This window comes from Rattus rattus, chromosome 1, assembly GCF_011064425.1.
Source record: "Rattus rattus isolate New Zealand chromosome 1, Rrattus_CSIRO_v1, whole genome shotgun sequence".
Lineage (NCBI taxonomy): Eukaryota > Metazoa > Chordata > Mammalia > Rodentia > Muridae > Rattus > Rattus rattus.
In genome coordinates, this window is record NC_046154.1 from 148,718,829 (window position 1) to 148,739,435 (window position 20,607).

At 44.5% G+C, this 20,607-nt stretch overlaps 1 protein-coding gene across 1 annotated transcript in view; it reads right to left on the minus strand.

Annotated features, from left to right (window-relative positions):
* Window positions 1–285: 285 nt before the first annotated feature.
* The window catches only part of Eya1 (EYA transcriptional coactivator and phosphatase 1), a 145,443-nt gene continuing 125,121 nt past the window's right edge, over window positions 286–20,607 (minus strand). Inside the window, exons 13-18 of the mRNA XM_032906829.1 lie at window positions 19,384–19,442; window positions 19,123–19,283; window positions 18,135–18,249; window positions 17,868–17,989; window positions 14,560–14,660; window positions 286–2,339 (exon numbers count right to left, since the gene is read on the minus strand). Of these exons, the coding sequence (XP_032762720.1) occupies window positions 2,259–2,339; window positions 14,560–14,660; window positions 17,868–17,989; window positions 18,135–18,249; window positions 19,123–19,283; window positions 19,384–19,442 (639 nt within the window). The 3' untranslated portion in view covers window positions 286–2,258. The remainder of the gene's footprint in view (window positions 2,340–14,559; window positions 14,661–17,867; window positions 17,990–18,134; window positions 18,250–19,122; window positions 19,284–19,383; window positions 19,443–20,607) is intronic.

Sequence of the window (20,607 nt, forward strand, 5' to 3'; positions counted from 1 at the left end):
TTCTGCAATCCGAGATAATTTATGCCTAATTCTGTTCTATCATAGATAAATTCGAGTGAGGATTCAGTTGATGTAGTCTAGGGAGATAAATAGTCTTTCCATTCTCCAGTCCTTATGATGATCAAAGAAACAGCTGCTGCCTTGCGGGTCAGCTCCTACAGGACTGATAATGCCATCACCGGGCTGTCCGGATGACTTCCTTTGGCTGCAGGGTTCTAATGCAAACAAGATTCAGCTCTTCCCCGTAACCAAAACCAGAAAGATGATACTGACAACCAAAGAACATACAGTACTGCACAAATCAAGTTTATTAATTTAAACACAAAATTAATGAAGAAAAAAGTTCTGTACACAATCGTGGACACAGCACACCTGTTTACAGTAAGGCCAAGGTCAAGGCTGTCTTTTCAGTCTGCAGAGGACAAAATATCAAATGAAGAAGTTTCAACACCGGCCACTTCTGTCTGCATCAGGGGAGAAACAAATTCCATTACGTTTTAACAATTTGGAGAATTTACAATGACTAATTTTAGCAGCAATACTGACTTTTAGAAAAGGAAAAAGTAGAGTGGTTTTTCTGCTACTCTGGGTCAAACCTGGTGCTCCCAATATTAAATAATGTTATTGATAACTTATTAATAATATTCATTAAAATTGATCCAAAGGGTAATTTCATGGCAACACAAAGTCCACAATGAGAAAGACTCCTGACTGTATACAAATTCATCATTTTGGAAGAAATCTTTCTTATAACATGACGAACAGGATCATTTTTGTGTCTCCCCCTACCCCCTTTGGGTTTATGTCTGTCTTGTCATAAGCAGAGAGCGACATTAATGTTTCTTGTGATGGCCAGACACACCCACCGTGGGATAATGACCCTTGTCTGGGTGGGGAAGGAAAGAGTAAGAGTAGGGGTAAGAAGAGCTGCTGACTCAGTTATGTAGTAAAGTCCTCCTTGATATAAACAAGAAACCCAGACGCGGTAATCATTCCGAGTGCATGGAGACTCTGCTAGGCTCCACTTAATTTTATTAATAAAATATATCTATCATCTATATTCTTTCTGTGGGATGAAGCGTTCGAATAGTCATTCTTTTCCAAGTAGTTACATATAATACATTAATGTGTTGAAACGAGACAGTCAGGGAAGTGGTCAGGAAGACTTCAAAACTTTTCAGTTGTGAGCCACTGTTATTTTTATCAAGGCCCTTCTAACCAACACACATGTGCACGCGCACGCACACACACACACACACACACACACACACACACACAAATTAGAAAAATGGATGGGATAAAAGACTGAGAAAATAAAATCCTTGTTGACATTGACATTCATGCTTTTGGTCTTAGATAACATTATCAAAAAGATCCATTATCTACAATATTTATACCCAATACTTAGATAAGGCACTGCAGGAGTTTGTGCCCAAGCTTCCTAGGAAAGCATTTCTACCTCATAATAGCATTTCCCTAAACAGAATGTATAAGAATCATCCATTATTACAAATTTACACCAAAAATTCTTTCTGTACACGATTGTCTCAGTGATGTACATTTTACATGTTTAAATTAGACATACTTTAAACTACTTTGCAATGTGCTAAAATTCAAAGTACTTGCCATACTCTCAAGCCAAGGCTTTTCCTTGATTATTTCTTATGCTATCGTCCCTTCAACTATTTGAAGCTGAGAAGTCTTTCATGGTGAATCATATGATATGTGAATTATACCTCAGCAAATCTGTTTATCCAAAGTCTTTTTCATAAATAAGTAGTGAAGTACAGATTGCCCCGGGTGGGAGACACCAGAAAGTAAACCTTTGAGAAAATAGCTCCATGGTTGTCCAGGGGACACGTCAGTCACATGTCAGTCACATGTCAGTCTTTGTTGTGGGATCAAGTTTGCTGGGTTGCAGACGCTGTTTACATCACATTTGCTGAAAACCAAAGTGTCTGTAGGTCTTTTCTTCACAGGTTTGAACCATGTAGTTAATGTAGCCAAGACATACCACACTGTGCAAGAACATCCTCATGGCTTCCTTTCACTGGATTCACAGTACTAGAGTCAACAGCTGTTCTGAAGAATAAACATGGTCCTCCATTAACCCCGAGGATAGCAGTCAAGACTGTAGCAGCCATGCATCCATATGCTGACATTGGTATATCCTGGAGTCCAGCACTGACACAAGACAAGCCTGCAGGATTATCTCTGGCCACAGGGCAGTAGTGCAGCGTCAGGTTGGCACGAGGCTGTTACAGGTACTCTAATTCCAAGGCGTGATGCAGGGCCATGAGGTCTGAGTGACTGGAAACCCTCCAGAAGGGCATTGCATGCTGAAGAGAGGGCAGACAGATGGTAAGGACAGAGACCCAGGCAGCATAACCCTCCCTTCTTCAGAGAGGCCCTGCTGCGTTTAGCTCCATTTTAGTACTGTACAAATGATCAGCTAGCATGCTCACATCTGCTTAAAACACAAATTCAACCCGGCCCCTAAGAAATACTGGTGTGAGGGGAGTACCATTTCTCTCAACTAGACATTCCTCTCCACTGTGACTTGAATGACATTTCCAAATTTAAAAGTCACTGAAGAGAAACTGAAATTTGAGAATTGCCAAGTGCTAAAGGTTTACAAAGCTTTTATTTCACGGGTTGAAAAGTTTTCTGTAGTTGGTTGGTAGTATTTTACAGTTCTTTTTTCTAGACACATTCCTGCTTAGAGATGATGCCACTATTCTTTTTTCATGACTATTCCGTGGGGGAGAGACTGTACATAGCATGTGCGGTTGGTGTGTGTGTGTGTATCTGCAGTTAGTCAAACCATCAAGGTACAAGCACAAGTTCGGTCAGGACTGTGTGGGGCGACCGAACAGACCAGCATCCTGAAAACAGGCTATCTCCTTCACTGGAGGCTGGAGCAGACTTCTGCTCAGAAGCAGTTGAAAGAGCAGTTATGCAAACTCTTCTCTGAGAACACACTTCTCTTTTCCCCGCAGATTTCTTTCACATACAATCATCTGAAGCAGAAGTATGGACACTCATACGTCTAAGGATTTGAGGAAACTTCCCGAGAAGTGGGAAATCTGTTACACAAGCTAGATGATCAAGATTTGCAGGTAATAATGGAAGCATCCAGTCTGAAAGAGTGCATAAAGCTGTTACATAAGGGTACACATTATTTAATATACTTATCGATAATGCTAATATTGTTGATATACTCTAATCTGCTAAAGGCTTTTAGTGAATCTGCTAATTTGGAACATTCTAGACTCAATGCGATGAAAGGCATCTCTGTATCTCTGTTACTTGCTAATGACAGAATAGTTCAGAAACCTCTGCAGACACAGGCAGATTTCTGCTCGGCACTGCTAGGTTGCAGTCTGTACTGTGGCTCTTTACTTATTTAGATTGCCTTTTGCATTTCTGGGCTCATGGTCTCGGGAGAGACAGAGATGGTGCTGGCTCAGCCTCTCAGAGTGTGCTAATATGAGCAGGAGAGACACAATTAGCTTTGCACACTGAACTAGGGAAGTGTCCCAAATAATAAAGCAACAGTTGAGCTGAGTGTCAAAGGAGGACAGCTGGAGGGATGCTCAGCTGAGTCTGTGGCTGGAGCTCACAGAGAGACAACCTCATGGACGCTGACTACCTGTGAGCGAAAGATAAGGCTGGCTGAACAGCCAGAGAGTGCATGGTCCCATATACTAACTCTAAGGCACTTTCCTGGTAGAAATGAGTTCAACTCCAGCTGTTCTGTTGAGCTGTGTGTACGGCAACTCGGAACCAGTATCACTGTCCATACAGAAGGGAGAGAGGAGACTGAGGACTGAACGTAAGTTCCCGACCAGGCCTGGGCTGTCTGAAGCCTCCATGCTACAGGGTTGAGCCCCTGCCTCAGCACCAGCTGCTCACACTAAGGACAGATAGTGATGTCTGCTGCGGTGAACAATTTATCCTCACAGAACCTCAAGGACTCTAGTGTCACGATCCATCAAGTGGCTGGTTAACTGAGAACCGAGTCTAGCAGAGAAGGCCCGTGACTCTTATTAATAGGCCATCGGTTCCTACAGAGGGGAATATTTTCTCTACCCATGTACTTAATAATGCCAAGATTTTATACTGCCAGGGACAACTGAATCTGAGGACGTGTGTGTGCACATTTATGTGTATGCGCGCTGTGCTGTGCTATGATGTGCTGTGTGTGTGTGTGTGTGTGTGTGTGCAGTGTGTGTGTGCAGTGTGTATGTGTATGTGCAGTGTGTGTGTCTGCAGTGTGTGTGTGTGTGTGTGTGTGTGCAGTGTGTGTGTGTGTGTGTGTGTGTGCAGTGTGTGTGTGTGTGTCTGCAGTGTGTGTGTGTGTGTGTAGTGTGTGTGTGTATGTGCAGTGTGTGTGTGTGCAGTGTGTGTGTATGTGTGTGTGTGTGTGTGCAGTGTGTGTGTGTGCATGTGTGCATGTGTGTATGTGCAGTGTGTGTGCAGTGTGTGTGCAGTGTGTATGTATGTGCAGGGTGTGTGTGTGTGAAGTGTGTGTGTGGTGTGAGTGTGTATGTGTGGAGTGTGTGTGTATGTGGGGAGTGTGTGTGTGGGGAGTGTGTGTGTGGGTCGTGTGTGGGTGGTGCGTGTGTGTGTGTGCGGTGTGTGTGTGCGGTGTGTGTGTGTGTGTGTGTGTGTGTGTGTGTGTGTGTGTGTGTGTGTGCAGTGTGTGTGTGTGCAGTGTGTGTGTGCAGTGTGTGTGTGTGTGTGTGTGTGTGTGTGTGTGCAGTGTGTGTGTGGGCAGTGTGTGTGTGCAGTGTGTATGTGTGTGCAGTGTGTGTGTGTATGTGCAGTGTGTGTGTGCAGTGTGTGTATGTTTGTGTGTGTGCAGTGTGTGTGCAGTGTATGTATGTGCAGTGTATGTGTGTGCAGTGTGTGTGCAGTGTGTGTGTGCAGTGTGTGTGTGCAGTGTGTGTGCAGTGTGTGTGGGCAATGTGTGTGTGTGCAGTGTGTGTGTGTGTGTGCAGTGTGTGTGTGCAGTGTGTGTGTGGGGCAGTGTGTGTGTGCAGTGTGTGTGTGTGTGTATATGTGTGTGTGTGTGTAGTGTGTGTGTATGTGCAGTGTGTGTGTGTATGTGCAGTGTGTGTGTGTGTGTGTGCAGTGTGTATGTATGTGCAGTGTGTGTGTATGTGTAGTGTGTGTGTGCGGTGTGTGTGTATGTGTGCAGTGTGTGTGTATGTGTGCAGTGTGTGTGTGTGTGCAGTGTGTGTGTGTGGAGTGTGTGTGTGTGCAGTGTGTGTGTGCAGTGTGTGTGTGCAGTGTGTGTGTGTGTAGTGTGTGTTCGTGTGTGTGTGTGTGTGTGCAGTGTGTGTGTGTGCAGTGTGTGTGTGCGGTGTGTGTGTGCAGCGGTGTGTGTGCAGTGTGTATGTGCAGTGTGTGTGTGTATGTGCAGTGTGTGTGTGCAGTGTGTGTGTGTGCAGTGTGTGTGTGTGCAGTGTGTGTGTGCAGTGTGTGTGTGTGTGCAGTGTGTGTGTGTATGTGTGCAGTGTGTGTGTGTATGTGCAGTGTGTGTGTGCAGTGTGTGTGTGTATGTGCAGTGTGTGTGTGTGTGGTGTGTGTGTAGTGTGGTGTGCAGTGTGTGTGTGCAGTGTGTGTGTGTGTGCAGTGTGTGTGTGCAGTGTGTGTGTGTGTGTGCAGTGTGTGTGTGTGTGTGTGTGTGTATGTGCAGTGTGTGTGGGTGTGCAGTGTGTGTGTGTGGTGTGTGTGTGTGCAGTGTGTGTGTGTGTGTGTGTGCAGTGTGTGTGTGCAGTGTGTGTGCAGTGCGTGTATGTACAGTGTGTGTGTGCAGTGTGTGTGTGCAGTGTGTGTGCAGTGTGTGTGCGTGTATGTAGTGTGTGTGTGTATGTGCAGTGTGTATGTGTGTGCAGTGTGTGTGTATGTGTGCAGTGTGTGTGTGTGCAGTGTGTGTGTGGGCAGTTCGTGTGTGTGCAGTGTATGTGTGCAGTGTGTGTGTGTATGTGCAGTGTGTGTGTGCAGTGTGTGTGTGTGCAGTGTGTATATGTAAAGTGTGTGTGTGTGCAGTGTGTGTGTGTGCAGTGTGTGTGAGTGTGCAGTGTGTGTGTGTGCAGTGTGTGTGCAGGGTGTGTGTGTGCAGTGTGTGTGTGTGTGTGTGTGTGCAGTGTGTGTGTGTGCAGTGTGTATATGTAAAGTGTGTGTGTGTGCAGTGTGTGTGTGCAGAGTGTGTATGTAAAGTGTGTGCAGTGTGTGTGTGCAGAGTGTGTGCAGTGTGTGTGTGTGTGCAGTGTGTGTGTGCAGTGTGTGTGTGTGCAGTGTGTGTGTGCAGTGTGTGTGTGTGCAGTGTGTATGTATGTATGGGCATACTATTCTTGGCCACTAAAATGAATATTTCTTATATAAAACTGGGAAGAAAGATTGACAAAAGAGTGAAAGAGAAGCACATGACTTTGAAGAAACCTGAGCTCGACCCTTTCAAGCCAAACGAGGTTCCTTTATGAGGTTCATCTTCCCAAGCTGCACCTTATCAAAAATTGATTAGTTGGCGTAAATGATTCCATGTTGCTTCTAAGTTTATGGTCAAAACAAATGCCATTATTTGGAGAGCACCATAGCTAAAGCAAGAATTAATACATGACATGCCCCATGTCCCCAAGCCATGGACAGGCAAGACGTATCTGCTGAACCATCATATGAGGGTAGGCACAGAAGGGATGAATGCCGGGCTGGCTCCCCTACAAGTTGTTAGGATAAACACAGAAGAGTCCTTCCTGGCCTCCCGGCCAGAAGATACACAAAGGTACAGAGATAAGGGACCCAGGAAGCATCTGCTGTAATTAGCCTGGAATGTCTTCAGGCTGAAGAGTCTGTTCTCTAATAGGGAAGGAGGCGGTTCAGGGTAAGGCCGTGAGAATTAACTAAGGAGTTTAGATTTTTATCTTGTAAATGAAAGGGAAGGGCCACTAATACTCGCTGAAGACTTGACAGCACAGCCAAGAAGGTATTTAAGACTACTGGGGGAGGGGTGCAGAGAAAGGAAGGTGTGGAGGTGGGACTGGTCACAGAGACAGCTGTGAAGTAGTTTGTGTGCAGAACAGGGAACATGCAGAGAAGAAGGTTATTAGAGTGGCCAGTAGCTGGGGACACCTGGGTTCACTTGGTGAGGTCAGATACTGAGATGGACAGGCTAAGCCTGATGGACATGGAGAGGCTCCATTCCTAATAAGGGGGAGCTGAAGTAGGCACCAGAACCTAGAGGAGCACAGGCTTGGGAGTCTGTAAAGCCACAGTATGCCCCTAGGGGACACAGTGACAGGCCATTTACTCTTTAAATCCTCCTCCCTCTGAAAATCTACACTTAGCCCTTTTGGTTATGCATGACATCCATCACATAAAAAAGCTGTGTGTGCAACTCTTCACATGGAAATGGATGTCTGCACAATTATTTAAAATGCACCAATAGAAATCCTTTATAATCTAACAGCATCTTCTCTCTGATGCAGATACTGCACTTTCAGAAACATATTCCCATAATGCTCATCAAGGATCAGCTTGTTGTAAATGCTAGAACCCCTTAAACGCTCAGCCCCAAAGGGCTGGTAAGATAATTGCAAATCCACATGACAGCATGCCGGGTGGTTACTTAAAGGATTCCTGATGCAGATCTCCTGGGAGGTCTTTAGACTAAGACCTTAGAAAATGGAGAGATCTCCCATGATCATGGATTGGCAGGATCAATATAGTAAAAATGGCCATCCTATCAAAAGCAATTTACAGGTTCAACGCAATCCCTATCAAAATTCCAACAGAATTCTTTAAAGGCATGGAAAGAGCAATTCTCAATTTCACATGGAAAAACAAAAAACCCAGGATAGTGAAAAAAAAAATTCTTAACAATAAAAAAATCTTCTAGGGGAATCACTATCCCTGGTTCAAGCTGTACTACAGAGCAATAGTGGTAAAAACTGCATGGTATTGGTACAGAGACAGGCAGGTTGATCAATAGAATAGAATTGAAGACCCAGAAATGAACTCACACACTTATGAATACTTGATCTTTGACAAAGAAGCAAAAATATACAATGGAAAAAGGAAAGCATCTTCAATAAATGGTTCTAGTCTAACTGGCAGGTGATGTGTAGAAAAATGAAAATAGATCCATGTTTGTCACCTTGCACAAAGCTCAAGTCGAAGTGGATCAAGGACCTTCACATAAAACCAGATACACTGAATCTAATAGAGGACAAAGTGGGAAAGAGCCTCAAATTCATAGGCACACGGGTGGGGGTAAGGGGGGGTATGGGAAATTTCCTAAACAGAACTCCAATGAGTTAGAGCTCAGGCTCTAAGATTAAGAATTGATAAATGGGACCTCATGAAACTGAAAAGCTTCTGTAAGGCAAAGGGTACAGTCAATAGGACAAATAGGCAATCTACAGACTGGGAAAAAAAAATCTTCACTAATTCCACATCCAACAGAGGTCTAATATCCAAAGTATATAAAGAACTCAAGAAGCTAACCTTCAAAAAACCAAACGACCCAGTCAAAAAATGGGGGCAGAGCTTAACAGAGAATTCACAACAGAGGAATTTGAATGGCCAAGAAGCTTAAAGAAATGTTCAAAGTCCTCTGTCATCAGGGAAGTGCAAATCAAAACGACTCTGAGACTCCATCTTAAACCAATCAGAATGGCTCCGATCAAAACCTCAGGTGACAGCACATGCTGGTGAGGATGTGGAGAAAGAGGAACACTCCTTCATTGCTAGTGGGATTACAAACTGGTACAGCCACTCTGGAAATCAGTCTGGAGGTTCTACAGAAAACTGGAAATGGATCTACCTGAACACCTAGGTATACCAGTCTTGGGCTTTACACAAAAGATGTCCTACCATACCACAGGGGCACATGCTCTACTACGTTCATAGCAGCCTTATTAGTGATAACCAGAAGCTAGAAACAACCCAGATGTCCCACAACGGAAGAATGGATACAGAAAATGTGTTTCATTTACACAATGGAGTACTACTCAGCTATTAAGAACAAGTAAGTATACCATGAGTTTTGCAGGCAAATGGCTGGAACTAGAAAATATCATCCTAAGTGAGTTAACTCAGACCCAAATGGACATGCATGGTATGTACTCATTAATAAGTGGGTATTAGCCAAAGAAGTACAGAATATCTAGGATACAATTTACAGAACTCTAGAAGGTTAACAAGCCAAAGGGTCCAAGTGAGGATGCTTCAGTTCCACTTGGGAGGGAGAAGAAAGCAAGCACAGGGAAGCAGAGGGAGGGAGGGAGGGACCTGGGTGGGATAGGGAGGGGGAGGGGAAAGGGGGAACATAATCAGGTATTGGGGACAGGGGAAACAGGGGAGAAGCCCTGAGGGACAGCTGAATGAATGAAAATATGCAACCTGGGATGGTGATGAAAGGTGGGGGAGACCCTCTAGAAAGTGCCAGAGACCTGGGAGGTGAGAGACTCTCAGGACTCGAAGGGAGGACCTTAGATGAAATGCCCAACAGTGGGGAGAGGGAATTTGTAGAGTCAACCTCCAGTAGGAAGACAGAGCATCAAGTGGAGGGATGGGGTTGCCATCTCACAGTGTAAAACTTTGACCCAGAACTGTTCCTGTCTAAAAGAACTGGAGGGACAAAAATGGAGAAGAGACCAAGGGAAAGGAGATTCAGTGACAGGCCCAAATTGGAATCCAGCTTAAGGAGAGGCTCCAAGGCCTGACACTATTACTGATGCTATGGAGTGCTTACAGACAGGAGCCTAGCCTGGCTGTCCTCTGAGAGGTCCAACAAGCAGCACACTGAAACAGAAGCAGATACTTACAGCCAACCATTAGACTGAAGTCAGGGACCCCTGTGGTGGAATTAGGGAAAGGCTGGAAAAAGCTGAGGAGGAGGGTGACCCCATAGGAAGACCAGCAGTCTCAACCAACCCAGATCACTGAGATCTCTCAGACACCAAGCCACCAACCAGGCAACATACATTAGGTGATCTGAGGCCCTGACGCATATACAGCAGAGGACTGCCTGGTCTGGCCTCAGGGGGAGAAGATGTGCCTAACCCTTGAGATTCTTTCATTGCTACTTCATAAGTAGTTTTGCTACTGTTGTGAATTGTGATGTAATAGACGTCTGTGTCTTCTGATGGTCTTCCGTGACCTTTGTGAAAGAGGTGAGAACCACCGCTTTAGGCAGAGAGGGTCAAAACCTAGCTCTTCCGTGTAATCTTTAAGTATGGACGAACAACCTGCAACAATAAACTAATCTCTGCTTAGTGTTTTATCTCTATGTCCCCCTTAAATAAGAAAAAAAAAAAAAGAATTAAATTGTGTTACAAATGTTGTCCTCCAACTTCCACCAAATTGGCTTTCCCTAGAGTTTAAAATGAGGCATCACTAGCTTGGTATTTAGCTTAATTTTTGATCTCAGCAGGTTTTGGAATGCAGACCTAAAAGGAACAATTTTCGAATGAGATCTTGGTCAGTAGACAGAACAATGGACACTTGCCCTTTTTTACCTGTTACAAAGATTTAAATGGATTTCTGAAATGTAGATTAATTGAGCAATGAAAACTAGCTATCCCTTCTTACCACTTGGATTTTTTAAAGTTATACCTGTGCTTAATTATTTTCTTCAAGCTGTGTTGTATCTCCATTTTGAGGAAGAGCTTTTATGACAGAAATCATAGGGTTAGATGGAATTACTTCGGAAAGCCTAGCTGTACTGCCCAGATGGCTGATGCCTCAGCAAGTGGCCTTTAAGGACATGGGCAACTGGAGGGTTGCTTACTGCTATCTGGCTTTAGAAAGCTCCTCTCTCTTGATGAAGAATATGATTTAGGCAGCTGAACGACGTCTTTCTAGGGAGCAAGAGAGAATGCTATAGGACTTTTGAAAGAACATGGGAAACTGAGAAGCAAGAGAAACAGCTAAAATTGGTTTTGAAGAAATGTAAAATGGCATGGTTTTGATTTGATTGTCCGGATGTGCAGACCTTCCCCAGGGAGGGGCGCTCACTTAAATCCAGTTAGTGCTTGGAAACTAATATAACTGAGTGATGATTTGCTTTGTAGATAAGACAGAGCTCTATCCTGTCTGCAGACATCTGCCTGGAGGAACAGCTAAGTGAGAAAAACAAATCATTGTAAAACCCCGGGAAAGGAGACACCTTTGTAGGTTATATCTACCCCTCCCACCAAAAAGCAAACCTATCCAGTGTTTAATGTTAACAAGCCATACAACTTTCTAAAATACAAAATCTTAGCATGCTTGGGATGCTTACATTTATAGCTTGAAGGAGCACTGGCTTCAAGTCATAGTCTGGTCAAGTTTTAGCTATGTGTTTTAGCCATTTCTTGGTTTTGGTTATGGTTGTTTGAGACAGGCTATTACTCTGTAATCTTTACATGCTCAGGCAGCTCACAAAGTCCAAGGAGCAGCAGCAACTGCTTTCTCTCTCTCTCTCTCTCTCTCTCTCTCTCTCTCTCTCTCTCTCTCTCTCTCTCTCTCTCTCTCTCTCTCTCTCTCTCTCTCTCTTTTCATCTTCTCTTTCTCCTTCTTCCTCCTCCTCCTTCTCCTCCCCTCCCCTTCGCCCTCTTCCTCTTTCCCTTCCCTTTCTTCCTCTTCTGCCTCCTCCTCTTCCTCATCTTTTTTTTTTTTATGATGGCTTTCATCTCCCATCTCCCTGCAACATATAAGAATCTGACCCTTGAATACTGAAATTTTTACATGCACAGGCAGGTCACAAGGTCCAAGGAGCTTTCTTTTTTCCCCCTCTTACTACATACATTCACCTGGAAAAAATCAAAGTAAAGCTAAGAAGATTCATAAGTAAAAATCCAAAGAGAATGTTCATTCTCTAATTTCTTTTTGATGTTTTAAAAAAACATATCCAAAGAAAAATTGTGAAGATAATTTTAAGTGCCCTGTGAAGATAGAAAATATCTTCTTAGACCTTTGAATTGTAGCATCAGCTCAGGAGTTCCTGTTTTCCACACTGTGCTTACCAGGGCTATCCATCTGGGAAGCATCTCAGAAAGACCTATGAAGAGACCTTCTGAGGCAGGATTTTACCTGTGTTTTTGCATCCTATGGAAAACTCGAACAGAAAGACATACTATGTTAACTTTCTCCTGAAGGCCCAGCTCCGAGGGCAGTTGGAGAGCTGGCTCGGGGCACAGCGGCATAGAATGACCTGAGCTCTCTGCCCAGAAGTGCAACTCTCTCTCAGGCCTTTAAGGCCACCAGGGGCTTCTGTGTAGGAGTGGCCTGGGAATTCTAGAAGCTTTCCAAGGAAGAGAATTCAAGTTTGAATTTCTCACCTGCCATTCTTCTTCAGCCCCCTGGACAGAGTCTGGGGTATTCTAATGTTGTCTAGGCTGACAAATGTGCCCAGGACCAGTCAGGACTAGCCACTGGTGAGATGGCACGGTCAGCAAGGCTTCTATGCTACTCCTGCTAAGCAGGCCAAGTGTGTGTAGGTTTCAGTCAGCACCAGGCACATCAGTCACATCTTCTGTCACTGACAGACGTAGGACCAGTGCCTGTGCTCTGATTGGAATCCAGAGGCATCTGAGGTGAAGACAGCATCTTCAGAGATGTATGAAAAGGCTGTCACTGTCACACCTGGCAGTCTGTGCTACGTCTGAGACCTGGAACTTGGTATGCCATTTCTGGTACTGACCGGAAAAAGGCAAAGTCGAACTGCTGTGTCTGTCATGAGGGTGAAAACAGAACTCTGTGAATGGGTTTGTGGGGGAAAGGAGAGGACTTTAATCACCTCATGATAGAATGTCCTTGAAGAAACATGGAAGACAACTGTACCAAGATTTAGAGGCATACAAGAAAGTTAAAGATGGAGTCTCAAACAAAAGCTTCCCACTTCAAGACCATATTGTTAGCAAAACAGACATTCCTAAATATATTTGTAACCCTAGCTGCCATTGGTTGTTTTTATGAGATGCACAAGTCTTAGTGAACCTAATTGGTCAAAGAGGCCAAGGAGCTAGGCACTGTGAGCGTGCCCACTGGGGGAGAGGCTTAAGACATTCGCTCAAAGTCATGGAATGGATAGACAGCAAAGCTGTGGATCAAATGTGGGCTGGATGAGCATCCAAGCTCTTTCCACTTCTAGCATGAGTGAGCGCTGTGATAAAGAAAAAAGGCTAAGAGCTTAAGATGCGTGGCATGAGTACTGAGGAACAAGCCTGATAACAAGAGAATTTGGGAATAAAATATTCTGGGGAAAGGATGGGGTGTGGTAAAAGAGAGGTGTTAGTGGTTTGAATGTGTCCCCCAACATTCACATGTTAGAAATGAACCCTCAATTTTTCACCATGATTTTAATGGAAGGTGAGAACGGTTGGCCATGATTAGGATTAGTTAAACTAAGCTCATGATGTGAGTAGTAGGTGGTGTGTATAAAAGGAGGAATGTGATGCTAGTGACTCTCGACAGTGATGAAGACAGACCTTGCCCCGTGTCCACAGGGGATGCCTCCTGCCATCTTACGATGTAACAAGATGGTCCTCATTGGACAGATGTTGAGGCCATAGTCTTTCAAAGGACTGAAGCTGCAGATGGTACCCTCCAGGGAGGCTTACCTGGAACTGAGCCAAACAAACCTCTATTCTTTATAACCTATCCAACTTCAAGCATTTTGCCATAGTAACAAGAAATGGACTAAGGCCACCATATGAATAATAATAAATAATAAAGGACTAAGGTCACCATATGAATGTAACTGCAGTGTTGGGTGTCGGAGGGAGACAGACGAGAAAGGCAAGTTGTAATCAGACTGTAAAGACCCTGAATATAGGCTAAGGAAGAGCATAGTGTCCTTTAAGAAGCACAGTGAGATGCCCAAGTTGCTAGTTCTGCTAAGGGAATGAGAGAATCGCAGAGGCACATGTCAGCAACAGTGTCACGGGGAATGTCTCTAGGAAGTTTCTTTACTCCTGTCCACTTCTCTCCCCTCTCCAGCACTCCACGCAAAGCAGATGCTCTCTGGGCCAGAAAATCATTTCATCTTGCATGCTGGCTTTGACTGTTAGCAAGCATCTTTCCAAAGCAATGCTTGAGAGGGTTTGGGGTTGTATCGGGATTGGATAACAAGATGTGAGCCACCTGACAGTGTCCTGTACGCCAGGAATAAGGACAGTGTGTGTCACCTGGGTTCTGGAACATTGCTGTAATGCTAAGCTGGCTTTTCTGACCAACCGTCACTTGAAAAGCTCATTCATGTCAGTAGGGTTCTTCACAGCCCCCTCCCCATGATTACAATTCTCTGCACTTCATCGTCTGTGGTGGAAAACTGCTGTGGGTGAAGGGGGCCAGCACTGAGGACTGAGGCTGCAGAGGGCACCCTCCAGGACTGAAGACTGAGCTGCAGAGGGCACCCTCCAGGACTGAGGACTGAGCTGCAGAGGGCACCCTCCAGGACTGAGGACTGAGGGTGCGGAGGGCACCCTCCAGCACTGAGGACTGAGCTGCAGAGGGCACCCTCCAGGACTGAGGACTGAGCTGCAGAGGGCACCCTCCAGGAAGCCTTACCTTTTTCGCTCCTTGCTCTTCTTCCACTCCATCTCCTATGACGACATACACCACTTTCCTTCCAAACCTTTGGATTATCCTCTCAAAACAGCTCTCCTTTCCTGGTGGGTAAAAGTCAATTTCAGAGTGTGACAGCCAGGCAGCCAACCCAGCCTGATGATGCTGGGAAACCTTAAACAGACACTTTGTCCATGCTTCTGGTTCGGCTCCTTCCCACCCAGGGAAGCAAGTCCAGCCACTTGAGCGGTATGAAGCCAGCACAGTGTGGTAAAGGTTGTGAAGTCATTAGCATTGTGTCTTTTGAAAATTAATGGCCCGGGACACGTGAAGTCAGGCTAGATATCAATGTGGCCTAAGAAAAATTGCAAACTTAAATTCCGAGGTTTTGCTTTGTTTTTAGTTCCACTGCACGACTCAGAGAATGGACTTTTGAAACACCAAGCCTCAAGGCCAAAGTGTTGGGCAACTGGTTTAAATACTCTTTTCCAAAGAACTTAACGATACAAACATAAGAGTATGTGTCCATGCGCATGTGCCTGAGTGTATGTGTGCACACTGGCATACTGTATTATAATAATATACATTCTTCCCCGACAAGCTGAGACTAAAAGGCATATAATTAGCCTAGCAGTCTATTTTAGCTTAAACATTTGCTTTTTGAAGCTGAATAATACAAGACCAGTGAGAGTGACTTAAAAATAAAAATAACCAAACTTGGATTTGGTATAGCAAAAGAAATCAAACCCTTGCAGGTCAAGAGAAAGACATACAAAGCCTAATGTCTTTGCTTAAAGATATGCCATCTATATCTTTATCCTCTAAAATAAATGTCGGATGTCATGGGTATGGGTCATAGGACAAGACTGTGGCCACCTCCCCCAGCCATCTTGCACCCAACCAAGCCCTTTACTAGAGGAAAGCAGGCAACAGAACACCATTATCTGTCCATTATCTTTCTCCTGTCAGGCCTTCCCCCAGGCTTGGCTGTCAGCACATCTCCATAGCTAATGCTGGCATTGTTTCTTCTCAGAGAGGAGATTGGCGCTCTGGGTCTCAGCTGACAATAAGGTCATTTTAATGGACAAAGGGACAGTTGATAGTTCTCAAACGTGAATGGCTGAGTAGGGCCTGCACCTCTTTCAAATGAGGATCAGATAAACCCATGAGCAAATTGCTTGTTTGCTTAAACAAATGTCTGCTGTATATTTGTACTTTGCACTAAAATCTTTGGTTTGCATCTGACAGAATGTAATACCGCCAGCCTTGGTCAAAGATGCCGTTCAATGCTTTAGCTGCCCACTAAACTGTGACATTTTAAATCACTTTAAGAAACAGACTTTTCCCTCTGAATTGGAAAATACTTACATGTTCTGCAAAGCTGTATTATTTTTGACTTGTGTAGAAAGGAATATTGAATTGATTGCTATATAAATGTGAACAGGTTTTTCTTTGTTTTTCTTTATTTCTTTTTCTTTTTAAAATTTCATACAGTGTTAGGGATCAGATGATCCAGGGCTTTGCACAGGTTAGGCTAATTTTCCCTGAGCTAACCCCCAGTTCCTTAGAGGTTATTTAAGGGTGACGTTTTGGTGGAAAAAAGAAAAGAAAAAGTCTTGTATTCTGTCACCTACAGGTTTCATTGCCAGCTTTGGGTTCTATAAGCTTTTTTGCATGAAATATTGAAAAACTTAAGTTGTGGCCCTCTCTACAGTGACCTCCACATCAGTTTCATTTAATGGCACAGTTAGCAATAATCACGGGTCTTTCAATTCCTACTTTTCTTACAAAACCAGTCTTGTAAAACATAAGATTATTTTTTAACAAAGCTTGCTTTTATTATTCGTTTATTTTAAAAAGTAGTTTTAGCTTAAGAAGCGTGAGTTGCTCTTAGACATCAGATAGGCAGACTTTAAAACTGATAGCTCATCTGCCTGGGCTCCCACTCATCCCTTGTCTTCCTGGTTAACATGGCAGTGCAAGCAGCTGTCTATAGGAGACTCCATGGCCTCCCAAGCCTTTTCCAGTGTACAGAGAATAATCCATTTCAGCCAAACCCATTTGGTGAGTACATAGGCATTTTCTAAGTATACAAGGAACGCTGCCCTGTGGTCACTGTGGTGGAAAAGAGACCAAGGGCCCTGGAAATGTTATAATCTGGCGGGAAGTTCACACCACAAACAACTGTTTAGGGACCATTGAGCAAATGCCTTGAAGGTGACGCGGCATACAGGGCTCCGAAAGCACGGGAAGACAGAAGTCCGACCTGAGGGAGTCCTCTCCAGCTCTTTTCATCTTCAGATGGAATCAGCAGGCAGACACAGCCTTCTTTCCAGTCTGAGGATGCCTGTCCCTTTTCTGTGTAAATACCCAGGTCACTAATGCATGGTCAGGGCTGATCTCCTGCTTCAGCATTTTGTGAGCACCTCCAAATAGCCACTCAGGGACAGTCCCAAGGCTGTTCCCTTGATCTCATTAGCATGTCTGCTCCATAAGCATTCTGGTTTGTCCTTCTCTACCTGGTCCTCCACCCTGCAGACAGCCAGGCACTTAGCGGGATGGCTCCTCGTGGAGAGGAGTTCACATTAGAGTGATTCCAGGCTTGGCTCTCAACCATTTACCCAAACGACTTAGCCTGGTGCTTATGTTTCTTTATTTGTATAAAGTAAAGATGAATATGGAAAATGGTTGGCATACCTTCCACAGCCAGCGCCCGCCCGCCAGCCTGCTGGAGGCTCATTTGCATATCATCATAATGGACCATAGGTAGTCATTTGTCCTCTGGAGAACAAGTCAGGACTCCTCATCCTTTTTCTTCTCAGTGCATTACATTCTAACCTCATCTCACATCAGATGCCTCCCCCAACTCTGTATTCTCTGGTGGGAAGTTTGTTTTTCCCATCTTCCCAGAATTAAAATGAAAAATCAATTTTTTATACCTATTGAACTAAAACCAACCAAAGCCCACTCCCAGTAAAATAGAGAAAGCTATGAAGTGTTTGTTTCCACTTTGTATGGGTTTGTGTTAACTTGTGCTTCAGCTTACAAAATGTTTGTGTTGAAAGTTATCTAAAAGAGTAAATACAACAGCTCAGAGTTGATCCTAAACCATTTGTACGTGGAATGCCCAGGCTTTACCTTCTCCAGTAAAGTAAAATTTTATCCCTCAGCTATGTGGGTTATAGTTCATATTCCCTTTACCCTTCCCTTTCTCTGATGCAGCAAGGATTCCGAAGATAAGTTTCGTTCAGTGCCTTCGCACTCACATTGGCCTCAAGGAAGAAGATTAGTAAAAACCACAAAGAGCTTACCTATTTTAGTTGCACTGTAAATATTTTCTATTGGAAACACAATTCCTAAGCCATATAGCAGGACTTTTGCCAACGCTGGGATGAGCTGGGTAGTCGTTACTAAAATATTCACACAGTTCGCCCTAGGAGGACACAAAGAAGGAGGGACTGTTGGCAAAAAAGTCTTCAAGATAAGCAAGCCTGAGCCACGCCCATGGCCCGGCCGTGCCCACGGGGGCCTCACCCCATGCCCACAGGGGCCTCACCCCATGCCCACAGGGGCCTCACCGGGAGTGGATGAGGGAGAGGGCCTTGAGGGCCAGGGTCAGCCAGGAGTCTGTGAGTGCTTCAATCTCAGCCCTTAGCTGGAGCCAGGCTTCCCTCTTGGCTGGGCCAAGCAGACCTGAGGGGTAGAAGGCTCGTGAAACCCATATATGCTTACCCACATGCCATGCAGATTCATAAAGAAGAAACCGTTCACAGAGACCAAAACTATCCTTAAGCCAAAATGTTCGGTTATCTTTCATTTGGAAATGTGCACTTAGTTTGCAGGGACTGTCTCCCCGGACGTTCCCCTTTCAGTGGACCCTTTCGTTTCTAACCATGGACTACGGGAAGAGCTGATTCCCCTTCTGGCTTTAGAGTGGGTGAGAGTCCGTGGTATGGTTAGGGTCAGTGTCTTGGCATGCTGTCTGACTCTATGGGATGGTGTTTTTCTCCCCAGTTGTGGGAATCACAGATGAGCTAGAAACCCAGGGATATCTAGGCATTGTTTTGCCACTTCCTATGAATGGCTGACCTAGGACTGGCTACTCGCTGGAGGAAGACACCTATTTACTATGTATATATTTTCCAGCCATACTGGAAACAGCCCCATCAATGTAACTGGCATTATATTAACTGTTATTTCCTTTATATTTAAGTCACTTTGATTACCATGAACCATGCTGAAAAACTCAGGCTAAGACAAGATGGGAGAGGGAACCTTGTCATAACCCATCATGTGTTGTGGACAAGGCTTGCTTGGAAGGATCGTTGAGTGTTGAAAAGGTCAAGGAGCTCACCCCAGGTCACTGCAGGCCATCCCATGGCACTAGACAGCCAGGGCAGCTGCTTCTACTCTTATGTCTGTCATAAAACTGTAGCATTTAATCAGCTAGATAAAACTGTCCTTATCCTATTATACCCAACAGTGTGGCCCCAGAGTGAGGGGGACTTTGTAAATCTTATGCATATGATCTTAGCCCAGCCCACTGAGGCACTGCCGGCCACTTGCCTCCCACATTGTTTTTGTAGGTGTTGTAGATCTCTTTTACTCGTCTGTAGCGGAAGGCTAGTTTTCGCATCCAGTCCACACCACCTCGGACACCAGTTGCCAGGCATAAATTAGCACTGGTGGCTGCAGCAGGAAAGCCATCTGTTCCAAAGTTGTATGTGCTATTTAGATTCAAGAAAAGCCCAGAGTTAGTCTAACAGAAAGTTCGTCTTAATTAGCCGAGTAATTAAACCCTGCCTGTGCACCACGGTGCTCTCTCACCTTAGGTCCTGTCCATTGTCGTCTGAAGAAACATCATCTATATGGACTTGGTCACACTCCTGAAATGCAATTCAAATGGCGTGTGTTAATTTTTAGGAAGCACCTTTAAAAAGAAACCCAAAACAGTCATTAAAACAAACAAACACCTTAATTGGCATTCTTTTCAACTCTGCGCATCGGTAGGTGGCAGTCTTGTTAAATTAGCATTTTTTTTTTTTTTTTAAAACCTGTTTTGGGGCCCTTTTCTATAAGAAATGAGTAATGTCATCAAGGACTACTGCTACTCAGCTTTAGAAAACACATTTTTGTGCTTAGAAAGGAAAGTGATTGAAAACAATTAGCATGTGTGTTCCATAAACCTCAGGTACCTAAACACGCCATACCGCTCAGAGCTTGATTCAGAGAGTGCTTGGCATAACTAGAACCAGACATCTTAGTAAATGCAACATGCTAGAAAAATTAAACCTGATGCTAACTGCCAATGAAATTATGACCTCTGATTGCTTACTGAGCCACACACCAGCACAGCCTGAGGCAAGAGAGCCGAGGAGTCCAGACAAAAATCTGTTACTGTTTACCGTTTATCTGAGAGATGTGTTTTATCCTCTTCTCTCTCTCTCTCTCTCTCTCTCTCTCTCTCTCTCTCTCTCTCTCTCTCTCTGTGTGTGTGTGTGTGTGTGTGTGTGTGTGTGCGCATGCGCATGCACTCATGCGCTCAGGATTTAAAAAACCGTGAAAAACTTCAAAACTAAATAAAAATAATCAAGCCATATGGTGTGTTTTCCCCAAACATTTCTCTGTTGTTTTTACTATTTTCCCACCATGTTCATTGTAAGCACTGGGTTTCTTGTGCTATTTCAAGCAGGCTAAGATAGGCACTATTCAGAACACCGAGTCATAATTGTGGGCAGGGGCTCGCTCCACAGGTGCTCAGTTCCTGCACCTGCTCATGGTGAGCATCCTCCTGCTGTCTCCTCAGCCAGGGTGATGGCATGGGAAGCAGCAGCCCTGTCACCATGAGCAGTAAATGAGGACAGAGACTTAGGAATAGAGATGATGTCCAGCACAGAAACAAGTAATCCTGACACTGGGCTCACTTTCATATGTTGGTCACATTTTTTGCCGCTTTACCCAGTTCTCCATGTAACCCATTAGACCTTAGGATACTTGTTTCCATTAGAGTTTTAGTTCAAACTATTATTAGAAGAAGGTTCTCCAGACAGA